The sequence below is a fragment of the Glycine max genome, chromosome 11, assembly GCF_000004515.6.
Source record: "Glycine max cultivar Williams 82 chromosome 11, Glycine_max_v4.0, whole genome shotgun sequence".
NCBI lineage: Eukaryota > Viridiplantae > Streptophyta > Magnoliopsida > Fabales > Fabaceae > Glycine > Glycine max.
Window position 1 is genome coordinate 29,113,833 of NC_038247.2, and position 12,498 is coordinate 29,126,330.

Here is a 12,498-nt window from a genome sequence, read left to right on the forward strand (position 1 = left end):
TATTTTTAAGGTGGAATCCAAAAGGCTGCAGATGATACATAAAACCGAAAGTAGATAAATGTGAGTGTTATTTAATTTTCGTACATATACACACGTCCTAATAGGGAGCACATTAAAACCACACACGCACCTGGTGGTTATACTCTCTGGCATAGGTGACTGTTATTTTGCTAACATTTTCAACTGTCTATCTTTCTCTTTCTCTTTCTCTGTATATGTGTATTCACATCATAGTCTATTCAATTACATATTTTCTTAAAAGGAAAATTGTACCAAAAGTTTTACATGAAGATTCATTAAATTACAGGGAAACATAAGAAAGATCATTATTTGATGTTATATTTAGCTGGCCTCAATGCTAAGATCTTGAGCAATTTGTGGTTTTATAAAATGAAGGTTTTTTTTTTTACGTGCATATACATTACTATCTGCACATTGATATTGACGTTAAAATTTCTGCAAAAGAATCAGTCAAATGACAGATATATATGATTGGATTAATGCTTATGCATATATAGCTACCTCAATATTGGCTGCTAATCTCTGACTTCGGAAATTAATTGATGCTAGTTGTGGATTGTTTCTTGCGCAAACATGAGTTACAAAAGGAGGTAGCAAATGAAATAACCTGCATGTAAATACTATATAAGAGGAAGAAGGTCAAGCCCAGTTTATAATGAACAGCTCTGAAAAATGCTTATTCAGGTTCTGTCAAACGTGATGGACATATGGAACCAATTAATTTTAAAATGACTCATTAGTGATGTCAATAGATGCAATAAAGAAGCTAAAATTAAACAGACAGCGGCTTACCATATTTCGCAGCTGAGGAGATACAAAGTTATTTAGTAACTAAATAAAAAAAGGACAAAGAGGTTACAGGTTCAAATTTCTTCAACTATTATTTTACTTTTTTTTTTTGAAGGAAAACCTTTTTTTTTATTTTTAATTTCGAGTTTGCTCTTTTAAATACAATTCTGAGGGTAATTTTGACCATTTGGTTTTCCTAACACAAATGCTTATTAGGTGGGGGGAGGAGAAGCGGGATATTAAATCAACAAATCTTAATGTGTTGTTTTGGTTCTAATTAGCACATCTGGTGTGGCGTGGATCGATCGAGCTAACGTGGGTTCAAATACATTTCTTTCATTTTTTGCATTTCATTCTATTCGTTCTTTCTCTTCCTACTATACAATGTAAAGCACGCAAAGATCATCCAAAAAAAATTTAATACACGTAACTAACTAATTAAATAATTAATTAATTCTACATAATTTTTCAAGAGATTGAGTACTACTTCTGAAGTACAAATGTGGTGATTTCAAACAATAACTAATGATTATATTTAATTACATTTTACATTTTTTTCATCCAACATCTGACAAGTTTTATTGATTCATATATTGAAGTCACTTGGTTGATTTTATTTTTCTTTCTAATTTCCTTTTTATAATAAGTAATATTTAAAAATTAAATATTTTTTATATACATATACACAGTCGATGTAGTAATTAATATTAGAGTTGTAGTTTTATTATAGCTTATATTCTTTAAATTTAATTATATTTTTAGTCCTTCAAATTAGAGATCTATTTTTATTAGTCTCTCAAATATATTTTTTTAATTCTTCAAATTTAAAAAGTATTCTTTTTTATTCCTCTCAAATTTTGTCAGAGAAATTAAAAAAAACTATTTTTTGAATTTTAAAAATTAAAAATGTAAATTTTAATATATAAAATATGTAAAATTGTGTATTAATAACGCAATTAATATTTTAAGTCATTTTTCCGTCTTATGTTTTTTAGATGCATTAAATTAAAAAATTATTTTTCTTACAAACAAAATTATGTATGATTTTTTATTTTCAGTCAAAAGAGGCAAAGCCCAAAACAAACAGAAGGAACAAGAAATCAAAACTAAAGCAGAGGCAAAGTGCCATCTACATCAACAGCTAAACTAGCAGCAATGTAATAAGGAGGATCCTCCAAGACTACCACTTGCTGCACACACCTCAACGCATCCTTGGAAACATAATCTGCAACAGTTTTCTGACTTCTTTGAATATGTCTAAAATAGCAGCTGACGGCAAGGAAGCAAGCCTTGTAATATCCAGAACAATATATGCATAGACATGATCCATGAACCCAGGTTTTGAGATCAATCCGACAGCTTCTGCAGAATAAACTTCCATGATAAGGTGAGTACAACTGTATCCTGTGTCATCTTGAAGCCATGCAAAATGGCCCAAAGATGTACACCTCTTTTGCTGTCTAGAAACTAGGTCAATACACCTGCATACACATATGTAAGATGTAAAATTAAATATATAGTACAATTATATAATGTTGTCACTAGAGGAAAACTAAAATTAATATCAGATTATCAGGAAATGTTAAAACTGAAACTTCTAAAATGCAAAATACAAGATATAATTTCACATGTTACTAAATATTTATGAATCAAGCAAGTGAGTTGCAAATCAACTCTAATTGTACATAACACAGTGTCAGACCCTAATTGTATTCGGGTCATTTGTGTTTTGATGGTTGTTTGTTAAATCCAAAAACAAAGTCACAAGGAAAGACAAAATGGTCTTTTCTTGAAAATTTCTGACCCTAGATTCGCCCAGGCTAGCTTCCAGCTTGCCTGGACTAAGATGTAACTTCAACTCAAAGCAAGCAACTCGCCTGGGTGAGTTACAGCTCGCCTAGGCGAGTAGATACCTTCACCATTAAGCTACAATTTGCCTAGGCGAACTGCAGCTCGCCTGAGCGAATTTCCTTACACTCAATGATTGTTTTCTATAAATAGCTATGCATGGTTGAAGAGAAAAGAGATCTAAGAGCCTAAAAACCAAAGAGAAAATGCAAAAGAAGAAGAAGAGGAAAAACGGAGCAAAGGCGCTGGAGAGTTGTGACCGTGGATCATTTACTTCGTCGTTTCTCTAGTTAGTCTTGTGCCTTGTGCAATGATCGGTTAGTTTTTCTTAAGGATTGAATGTAATCTTTATACCTTTATGTGTCCCTTTTGATATTGTATATGTATTAATCTTTTCTACTAATTATTGGTAATTTTATTATACTCGTAATGCTTGGTTATATTTGATCACTAGTGTCATGAAATTGGATTTTAAGTGAGACTGAAAAGTAATCTTAGAATTTGAACCGAATGATTATACTCTTTATGTTACGTTGTTAGGAATAGAGTATAATGTTTTGCTTGCAAAAAGCACGAGAATATAGTTGCAATGCTGGACTATTTACTACATATGCGAGAGATCGATATTTAGTAAATATTCTTAGATTCCAAGTGCGAGGAATTGACTTGGGATAACTATGTGTGCATCAGTAACATTAGAAAATAATTTATATATGTTAATCTTTAGGATACTAAGGGTATGAACGATGAAATCCAATCCTATGTTTTCTTGAATTAATTTAAGTCATTTCCATAATTTACGTATTTTCGACGCACTAAATTCCGTTATTTCCATATTTTTTGTTATTTTTGTATTTTTGTTGTTCCCGTAATTCCATTATTTTTTCCATTCTTTTACTTTAAGTTGTCTTTAGTTAATCAAATCAAAATCAATGACATTCGATTAAATTTGTACTCGAGTCCCTGTAATTCTTTTATAAATGTGAAACCTACAATGACCATTGGTATGCTTACCAAAAGTCTAATGAGTTTCTAGCCCCGTTGCTAGGGATTGCCACACTAAGTCTTGGACTTGCCTGGTAATTCTCCTAAAGCATTTTGTTTTCATAGCACACGATGCTGGGTCTTGTGATGTAGCTTCATGTTGAGCTTGTAGGCCTTGGATCTTCTTCATCAATGGAGTCATTTGCTTCTTGAAGTTTAATGGCAATGGAATCAAGAAGGAAGAAAGATGATTGGAGATGCCACTTCAAGGAGAAGACGAGTCAAGAAGAAGCTCACCACCATAGGAAGCCATGGATAAGAGCTTGAAGGTAGGAGAAAAAGAGTAGAGAGAGAGGGAGGTGTAATTTTCAAATGATCAAAGTTGAAAAAAATTCACACACATGGCCTCTATTTATAGCCTAAGTGTCACACAAAATTGAAGGGAAATTTGAATTTCTATTCAAATTTTACTTGAATTTGAAATTGAATTTATGGAGCCAAAATTTCACTAATTATGATTAGTGAATTTTAGCTATGGTTCAGCCCACTAATCCAAGATCAAGTCCAAGATTCTCCACTAAGTGTGCTTAGGTGTCATGAGGCATGTTAAGCATGAAGGACATGCACAAAGTATGACTATATGATGTGACAATTGGGTGTAGCAAGCAAATGCTCACCTCCCCCTATAAAATTTAATTGGATTGGGCTTCTCCCAATTCAATTAAATTTATTTTCCAACACACACATCAAATATTCACTTAATGCATGTGAAATTACAAAACCACCCTTAATACAAAAACTAGTCTAGGTGCTCTAAAATACAAGGGCTGAAAAATCCTATATTTCTAGGGTATCCTACCTACATTATGGAGCCCTAAATACAAGGCCCAAAAATAATGAAATCTTAATCTAATATGTACAAAGATAAGTGGGCTCATACTTAGCCCATGAGCTCGAAATCTATCCTAAGGCTCATGAGAATCCTAGGGCATTTTCTTACATCTCTGGCCCAATCTTCTTGGAGTCTTCTATCCAATACCCTTGGGGGGTAGGATTGCATCATGTTGGACTCGACTCACGCACTCGAAGATATTCATCATATTCATAATAGGTGGATACTAAGGATATCCGACCAATAAACAAAACCAAACAAAAAAATTCAATTCAACATAAACTTCTTTTTTTTGCTTAAAGAACTACGTAGGTCTGATTTCCTCATTGCACTTGGGGATACATATGAGCAATGGCAATTCCCTTGTCAATTCGAAAAAAAACACACAAAAAATTCACCGCTATGGGGGAAATAAATAATTTTTGAAGTCACGTTATTTTTATTGCACACTCGATTAAAGGCTACCATTCTTTGTAACGGGCGTGTGAGGTGCTAGTACCTTCCCTATGTGCAAATTGTTGGATCGAGTGGCCTCAGAATAATTAAGAAGGGGGGGTTGAATTAATTATTCCTAAACCTTTACTAATTAAAAATTACTCTTCTAAGGATTTTACTAAATTGTTAAGAGAATGAGGAGTAGAAGAGAAACTTTACAGAAAGTAAAAGCGGAAATTAGGAGTTACATCTTTTGATTTTATTCAGAAACAATCACTGGTAATCGATTACCAAATCAGTGTAATCGATTACACAAAGCTTTTATGTGAAAGGATGTGACTCTTCACATTTGAATTTGAATTTCAACGTTCAAAGGCACTGGTAATCGATTAGCAAAACATTGTAATCGATTACAGCTTTTTGAAATTAATTGGAACGTTGTAAATTCAATTTGAAAACTTTTTCTAAACAATTTTGCTACTGGTAATCGATTACAACAATCTGGTAATCGATTACCAGAGAGTAAAAACTCTTTGGTAAATATGTTTTGAGAAAAATCATGTGCTACTCAATTTTTGAGAAAAACTTTTCATACTTATCTTGATTAAGCCTTCTCTTGATTCTTGAATCTTGAGTCTTGAATCTTGATCTTTATTCTTGAGATCTTGAACCTTGAATCTTGATTCTTGACTCTAAACTTTCTTCTTGAGTCTTGAATTCTTCTTGATTCTTATCTTGAACTCTTGAATTGTTCTTGATTCACTTTAGTTGTTCTTTGATTGATCTTTGATTCACTTGAGTTGTTCTTTGATTGATCTTTGAGCTTTTTGTCATCACCTTTGTCATCATCATTGTTATCATCAAAACACCTTTGAATCACCTTTGATTCACCATGAAGCTTTGCTTCTACACAAATAACTCCCAAACCCCTTCTTTTCAAAATTCACAAACCTTCTTTTTAGTTTTTTTCTAACGTTTCCCTTAAATAAACGTTGTTGGTGACTTCCTCTTGTTTTTTTCTTAGAAAACAATTCTCTTTTATTTTCTTTCTCCTCCTATCGTGATGTTAGGTTGCGACAAATGGTGACTCCACTGGGGACCCGTTAGAGAGTCAATTCATTTAATCAAGTGTGTGATTTCATCATGATTTTATCTATTTTATTTTCCTTTTTTATTTTATTTATTAAAGCGCCTTGCTTTCGTTCATTAATGTTATCATTTCTTTCTTTTTCGCAATTTTTTTTTGATCTCGCTTCTTTTATCCGTTGTTATGCTATCGTGTGCATATATGTCGCTATGTTGTTTTCTCTGTGTGTATGGTTGTGTTTATTTATTGCTTTGTAAGTAGAAATAATTGTTATTGAATCCTAGGGTGGACGACACCTTCTATACCTGTCTGGGAATTTTCTGGTTGTTTTGCAAGTAGGGTTGGGTAGTCATCTAGGTTTCTCCACTCACACACTTCACATACACCTTATCACACACTTTGAGATGATGGGCTCTATACCCGGGTCTGAGTGAGCCATAGGGAGTGGAGGTCTAACGAGTGTCACGCTAGGTCTTGGACTTGCCTGACTATCATGAACCCTCATCTAGAGTTTCCCTCTCAAGTAACACATCGTCGCTGGTAGATCGTCTACTATCACGTATGTTTTTACAAAAGGGGTTGCTAGCTCTATAGGTTGGTGAGACTTGTTTAGAGCTACCCATGGAAAATTTCATTGATAGTGGCATTAGATCTATGCCGTTAGGCTGCCGAATTAGAGACACAAAGCTTTCTTGGTCTTTTGTCTTAAATTTTATCTTGCTCATACGCATTGGGTTTTCTTTCTTTGCATATAGTGCATGTCGTATAAGTTAAGATTTTGTATATCATAGTTAGTCATTCACGTCATATTCATTGCTTGTCTTATAGCATCATGTTAGTATGATTCAACACATTTTGTGCATCTTCCTCCCACATATTGCTCATGCCTTTGTTGGATCGAGTGGCCTCAGAATAATTAAGAAGGGGGGTTGAATTAATTATTCCTAAACCTTTACTAATTAAAAATTACTCTTCTAAGGCTTTTACTAAATTGTTAAGAGAATGAGGAGTAGAAGAGAAACTTTACAGAAAGTAAAAGAGTAGGGAAGAAGGAGACAAACACACAAGAGTTTTTATACTGGTTCGGCAACAACCCATGCCTACATCCAGTCCCCAAGCGACCTGCGGTCCTTGAGATTTCTTTTCAACCTTGTAAAATTCCTTTACAAGCAAAGATCCACAAGGGATGTACCCTCCCTTGTTCTCTTTGAACAACCTAGTGGGTGTACCCTCCACTAGATTTGATCCACAAGAGATGTACCCTCTCTTGTTCTCAGTCAACAACCCAAGTAGATGTACCCTCTACTTGTACCACAAAGGATGTACCCTCCAATGTGTTAAGACAAAGTTCTCAGGCGGTTAAACCTTTGAAACTTTGTGAATGGGGATACAAAAGAATTCTCAGGCAGTTAGTCCTTTGAAATCTTTTGTATATGGGAAAGGGAAGAATCAAAAGAATTATGAGACTGTGTTGTTTTGAATTCTTTGACAAGGGAGAAGGGAGACGCAAAAGAATTCAGGCGGTTAGTCCTTTGTTCTTTTGGAAAACGGAGAAGAGAGACACCAAAAGAATTCAGGCGATTAGTCCTTGGCAAATTCTTTTTGGAAAAGGGAGAAGGGAATGAAAAAGATGAATAGCATAGTTTTAAAGGTTTGGAAAACCAGAAAACTTTGGAAAGCTTTTGTCAAAAGGAAGAAGAAGTTGAAAGAGATTCTGAAATCAAAGTGGAAAAGTTGTTGTCAAAAGAATTGTTGAATGAATAATAATTTTTAAATGCAAAGTGTTGCTTTTATAGACTCTTTATGTCTGGTCAAGAGAACCATTAGAAGAGTTATAACCTTTAGAAAAACTTAAAAACCATTTGGAAAAGTTACAACTTTTAGAAAAACTTGAAAACTATTGGAAGAGTTACATCTTTTGATTTTGTTTAGAAACTATCACTGGTAATCGATTACCAAATCAGTGTAATCGATTACACAAAGCTTTTTTGTGAAAGGATGTGACTCTTCGCATTTGAATTTGAATTTGAATGTTCAAACACACTGGTAATCGATTACCAAATCATTGTAATCGATTACAACATTTTGAAAGCAACTGGAACATTGTAAATTCAGTTGAAAGCTTTTTGAAAACCATTTTGCTATTGGTAATCGATTACAATAATCTGGTAATCGATTACCAGAGAGTAAAAACTCTTTGGTAAAAGGTTTTGAGAAAAATTCATGTGCTACTCAGTTTTTTGAAAAAACTTTTTAATACTTATCTTGATTGAGTCTTCTCTTGATTCTTGAATCTTGGTCTTGATTCTTGGAACTTGAATCTTGAAACTTGATTCTTCATTCTTGAAATCAAATTTCCTTTTGAACCTTGAAGTGTTCTTGATTCAATCTTGAACTCATTCTTTGATTCTTGAAGTCATCATCTTTGTTAACATGAAGTGTTCTTGACTTTTGAACTTTTTGTCATCATCTTTGTTATCATCAAAACTCCTTGAATCAATCTTGATTCATCATGAAGCTTGCCTCTACAGCCTTGTATGTCCATGCATTCTCATGATCATGCAACATTTATCCATGCGACAAAAACATGGGCATCTTTTTGCATGATGGTGCATATTGGGTTAGCGAATGTTAGCTCATCACCTCTTAAAAAAGAGAAGGGGGGAAGGCCTTTCATGGATATTAAAAATGATATGCACAGTCAAGCGAGGAATCTTTGTTCCCATTGCTCTTCGTGTTCATTAATCATAGATCTTGATCATTCATCGCATTTTAATTTGTTTGAGTAGGTTACTAAAGATTGCTAATTGGAAACACTGCTCTAAAACATGTGTTCAAATCAAGCTTTTTCATTCACCAAGAGGTTCATAGATGCTAAGGTTCTGACTCCCGGCTTATCTAGTTTGAAAGCACTGAAATAGTTGATGACACCGCAGCAGTGTCAAGATTTTGTCGGTACTTATGGGAAGATTCAGGACTTAGCCATGATAGAAGTGCCTATAGCCACCATTACTGCTTTGGTCTAGTATTATGATCAGCAAATGTGATGCTTCACTTTCAGAGATTTCCAGCTAGTACTTATAATTGAGGAGTTTGAAAAGATTGATGGATGCCCTCTAGAAGGAACTAAGCCTTTCTTCACTTCAGGACACTCTCCATCCATACCTAGATTATCCGAAGTGTTGGGAATTCCTGTGACTAAACTCAGAGAAAAGGAGATGAATAGGAATGGAGTTAGGAGCTTCCTGAAGAAATTAATGGAGGATAAGGCGCGAGAATGTGCCAGTAAAGGAGAATGAGGGTATTTCATGAGTATTCTAGCTCTCTTAATATATGGAGTGTGTGAATGTATGTATACATGATTTTGATGATGTCAAAAGAAGAATCAAACAAAGCTCATTTTGCTTCAAGATTAATACAAGATTGTTTCAACAAACAAAGCCTTGATTCAAGATTTCTTCAAGATCAAGCCTTGCCTCACAATGAAAGGTTTCAAGTCATTCAAGGCACATGTAATCGATTACCAATGGTTTGAAAGTGTGTAATCGATTACACATCATATGTAATCGATTACCAGAGACTCTAAACGTTGATAATTCAAATTTTAAATGAAGGGTCACAACTGTTCAAGAAAAACAACTGTGTAATCGATTACACTAATTCTGTAATCGATTACCAGAGAGGATTTTCAAGGAATATCGCCAACAGTCACATTTTTTCATTAGATTTGTGAATGGCCATCAAAGGCCTATAAATAGGTGACTTGGGCACGAATTTTATGCAGAGAGTTTTGCTTGGCAAAAATGTCTTATCCTCTCAAAAGACAATGAGAGAGATTCCAAAAGAACTTCATTGTCAAATGCTCTCTTAAAAGAAATCCTTGGCCAAACACTTGCAAAATCTATAAGGATTCCTACATGATCTTTATTGTAATATTCTTCTCTTGAAGAGAGAATTCTTCTTCCATTCTTCTTATTTAATGAGATTGGTTAAGAGACTGTGAGTCTCTTGTTGTAAAGCATCTGAACACAAGGGATGGGTTGTCCCTGTGTGGTTCAGACTTTGTAAAGGATTTTACAAAGATAGTGGAAATCTCAAGTGGGTTGCTTGAGTACTGGACGTAGGCACGGGTTGTGGCCGAACCAGTATAAAACTGTGCTTGCATTCTCTCTTCCCTTATCTTATTTATTTTGTTGCAATCAATTGTGTCTTGCATGTTTAAAGAACATTGTTAAATTGATTGTTGTTGCTTCTTCTGTATTCTAAGTCTATCCCTCTTAAGATTATTGAGGCCACAAGGTCCAACAGAGTGGTCCTTTTCCCTAGCATGATTAACCAGATTGATCTGACAGCAATTGACGTGTTCTTAGCCTATTATTATCGACGGGAAAGTCCCATGGTTGCCATCCTTGCTGATGTGTATTGTACTCTGGACTTGATTTGGGAGAAGAAAAGTACTAAAGTCATTTCTTTTTTGCCCGCATTCTTTGTATGGATGGTGTCTCGTTTTGTGATGCACAATGGTAGGCCTACTTGTCCATTAGAAGATTTCCGCATGGCGCCCGATAAGAGCAAGATTAATTGGGAGGAGCTTTTGGCTAGCATGACAGGTTCAACAATTCACTAGTTCCCAAGGTGGAAGGAGGTGCCTAATGTGTTATGTTGATGTGGAGCTTTCCCTAGCATCCCTTTGATGGGAACAAAGGGTTGTGTCAACTATAACCCTATGTTGGGGGATCAGGCAGTTAGGATGCCCGATCTATGGACCGCCCTTAAATGGAGCTATCCAACTGTTCATTACTCGAGGATTGAACGAAGAACATCTTGGTCTACACAAACAAATTAGGAAGGCGTGAGACTCACCAAATATGAGGGACAAGGAGTTAAGGAAGAAAGATGAGGGTTTTGTAGACAGCTATCCACAGTGGTTGGAGAATAGAGTGCGAGAAGTCAAGTTGTCTAAGAAGACAAATGGTGAAAGGGTCGAGATAGATGTACCTATTAAGGTGGAGGAGGTCAGAGAATTGAAAGCAGAATTGCAGAAATCCATGGGGACGAAAGAAAAGTTAAAGGGAGTAGTTATCAGGGTAAGGAAACAATGCAATAGACTAAGGGATGTCAACATGTCAACAACTGAAACATTGGAGCGAGAAATAAGAAGGGCTAAAGGGGAAGAGACGAACAAAAAAAGGTACCAAGGAGCTTTGTCAAACAATAGTAATGAACTCAAGCTGAGAAGGGCAGAGAGGGACCAAACAATATCGGAAAACATGACACTGAGAAATGAGTTGAAGGATTTTTGGGTGTCAAAGGAAAGCTTGAAGGAGCAGCTAGGCATGATGGAAAAGAATATGCTAGTAATTGTCTATCAATATGAGGTAAAGATGATGAAGGAGAAGCAAGATTTGGCTACTATACATGGGCAGGCTTTGAGAAACGAGTAGGCGGAAGTGCTAGCCTTACAAGGTGAAAGAGAAGCAAAGGGGAAAGTGATAGAGCTACTACCTCAGGAAAATAGGAAGTGGATGAATAGGTTTGTGCTTACACTAAATGAGAGTCAAGAGCTCCCGAAACTGCTAGCTAGAGCCAAGGCAATGGCTGATATATACTCTGCTCCCGACAAAGTTTATATGAAATTCTGATACTGGGGACAGATGTCGTACAGGATGTCACGACATCACGCTTCAGAACATGCAGATTATATTTGACAGTGTGCACAGTTTAAGCAAGTAAATAACACAAGAGAATTGTTAACCCAGTTCGGTGCAACCTCCGGTGCAACCTCACCTACATCTGGGGGCTACCAAGCCAGGGAGGAAATCCACTAAAATAGTGTTAGTTCAAGGTCTAACAGCCACTGTTTACAACCTTCTCACCTAACCACTACCCGTGCGATCTCTACCTAAGAGCCACTCTTAGATATGAGAAACCCCGCTCACTCCCTCTCAAACACTCTCCCGTGTTTACAAATAAATCAAAGACACACCAGAGATCAACTCTGAACACTAGAGATCAACTCTACACACAAGAGATCAACTCTACACACTCAGGTCCAACACTTGATGTTAGGGTATCATCAAGGTGGTTCACAAAACACTCAAGTCCCAAAACTCACAAAATAACTCTTCAATCCCGGACTTGGTACAGAACTCGTGCAGCCTCCATGTTTATATAGCAGTGTGCGTTTCTGGGCTACAACTTCTTGATGCTGGATGAGATCTATCTTCTTTCCTGAAAATCTGCACTTAGAGATCTAAGAGATCAAGTTTGATCTTTCAGTTTTTATCTTTAATCTTTAATCCCTGAACGAACTCTTCTACTTTGAAATTCGAACTTTAATTATCTTTTAATTCGTTCCTAAAGATAGATCATCCTATCTCTTGCTAACTGCACAATAATCTGTTAAAGATATAACAGAATTATATGTCCAGTATTATCGGGC

General features: G+C 35.5%; 1 protein-coding gene across 1 annotated transcript; it reads left to right on the forward strand.

The window, feature by feature from the left end:
• Window positions 1-10,924: 10,924 nt before the first annotated feature.
• Window positions 10,925-11,500, forward strand: LOC106795068 (uncharacterized). Its single transcript, XM_014763602.1, has one exon. The coding sequence runs from the start codon at window positions 10,925-10,927 to the stop codon at window positions 11,498-11,500; it is 576 nt and encodes a 191-aa protein (XP_014619088.1).
• The last annotated feature ends 998 nt before the right edge of the window (window positions 11,501-12,498 follow it).

Coding starts and splice junctions, on each gene's coding strand:
- LOC106795068 (XM_014763602.1), top strand. CDS start 10,925: ATGAGGGACAAGGAGTTAAGGAAGAAAGATGAGGGTTTTGTAGACAGC.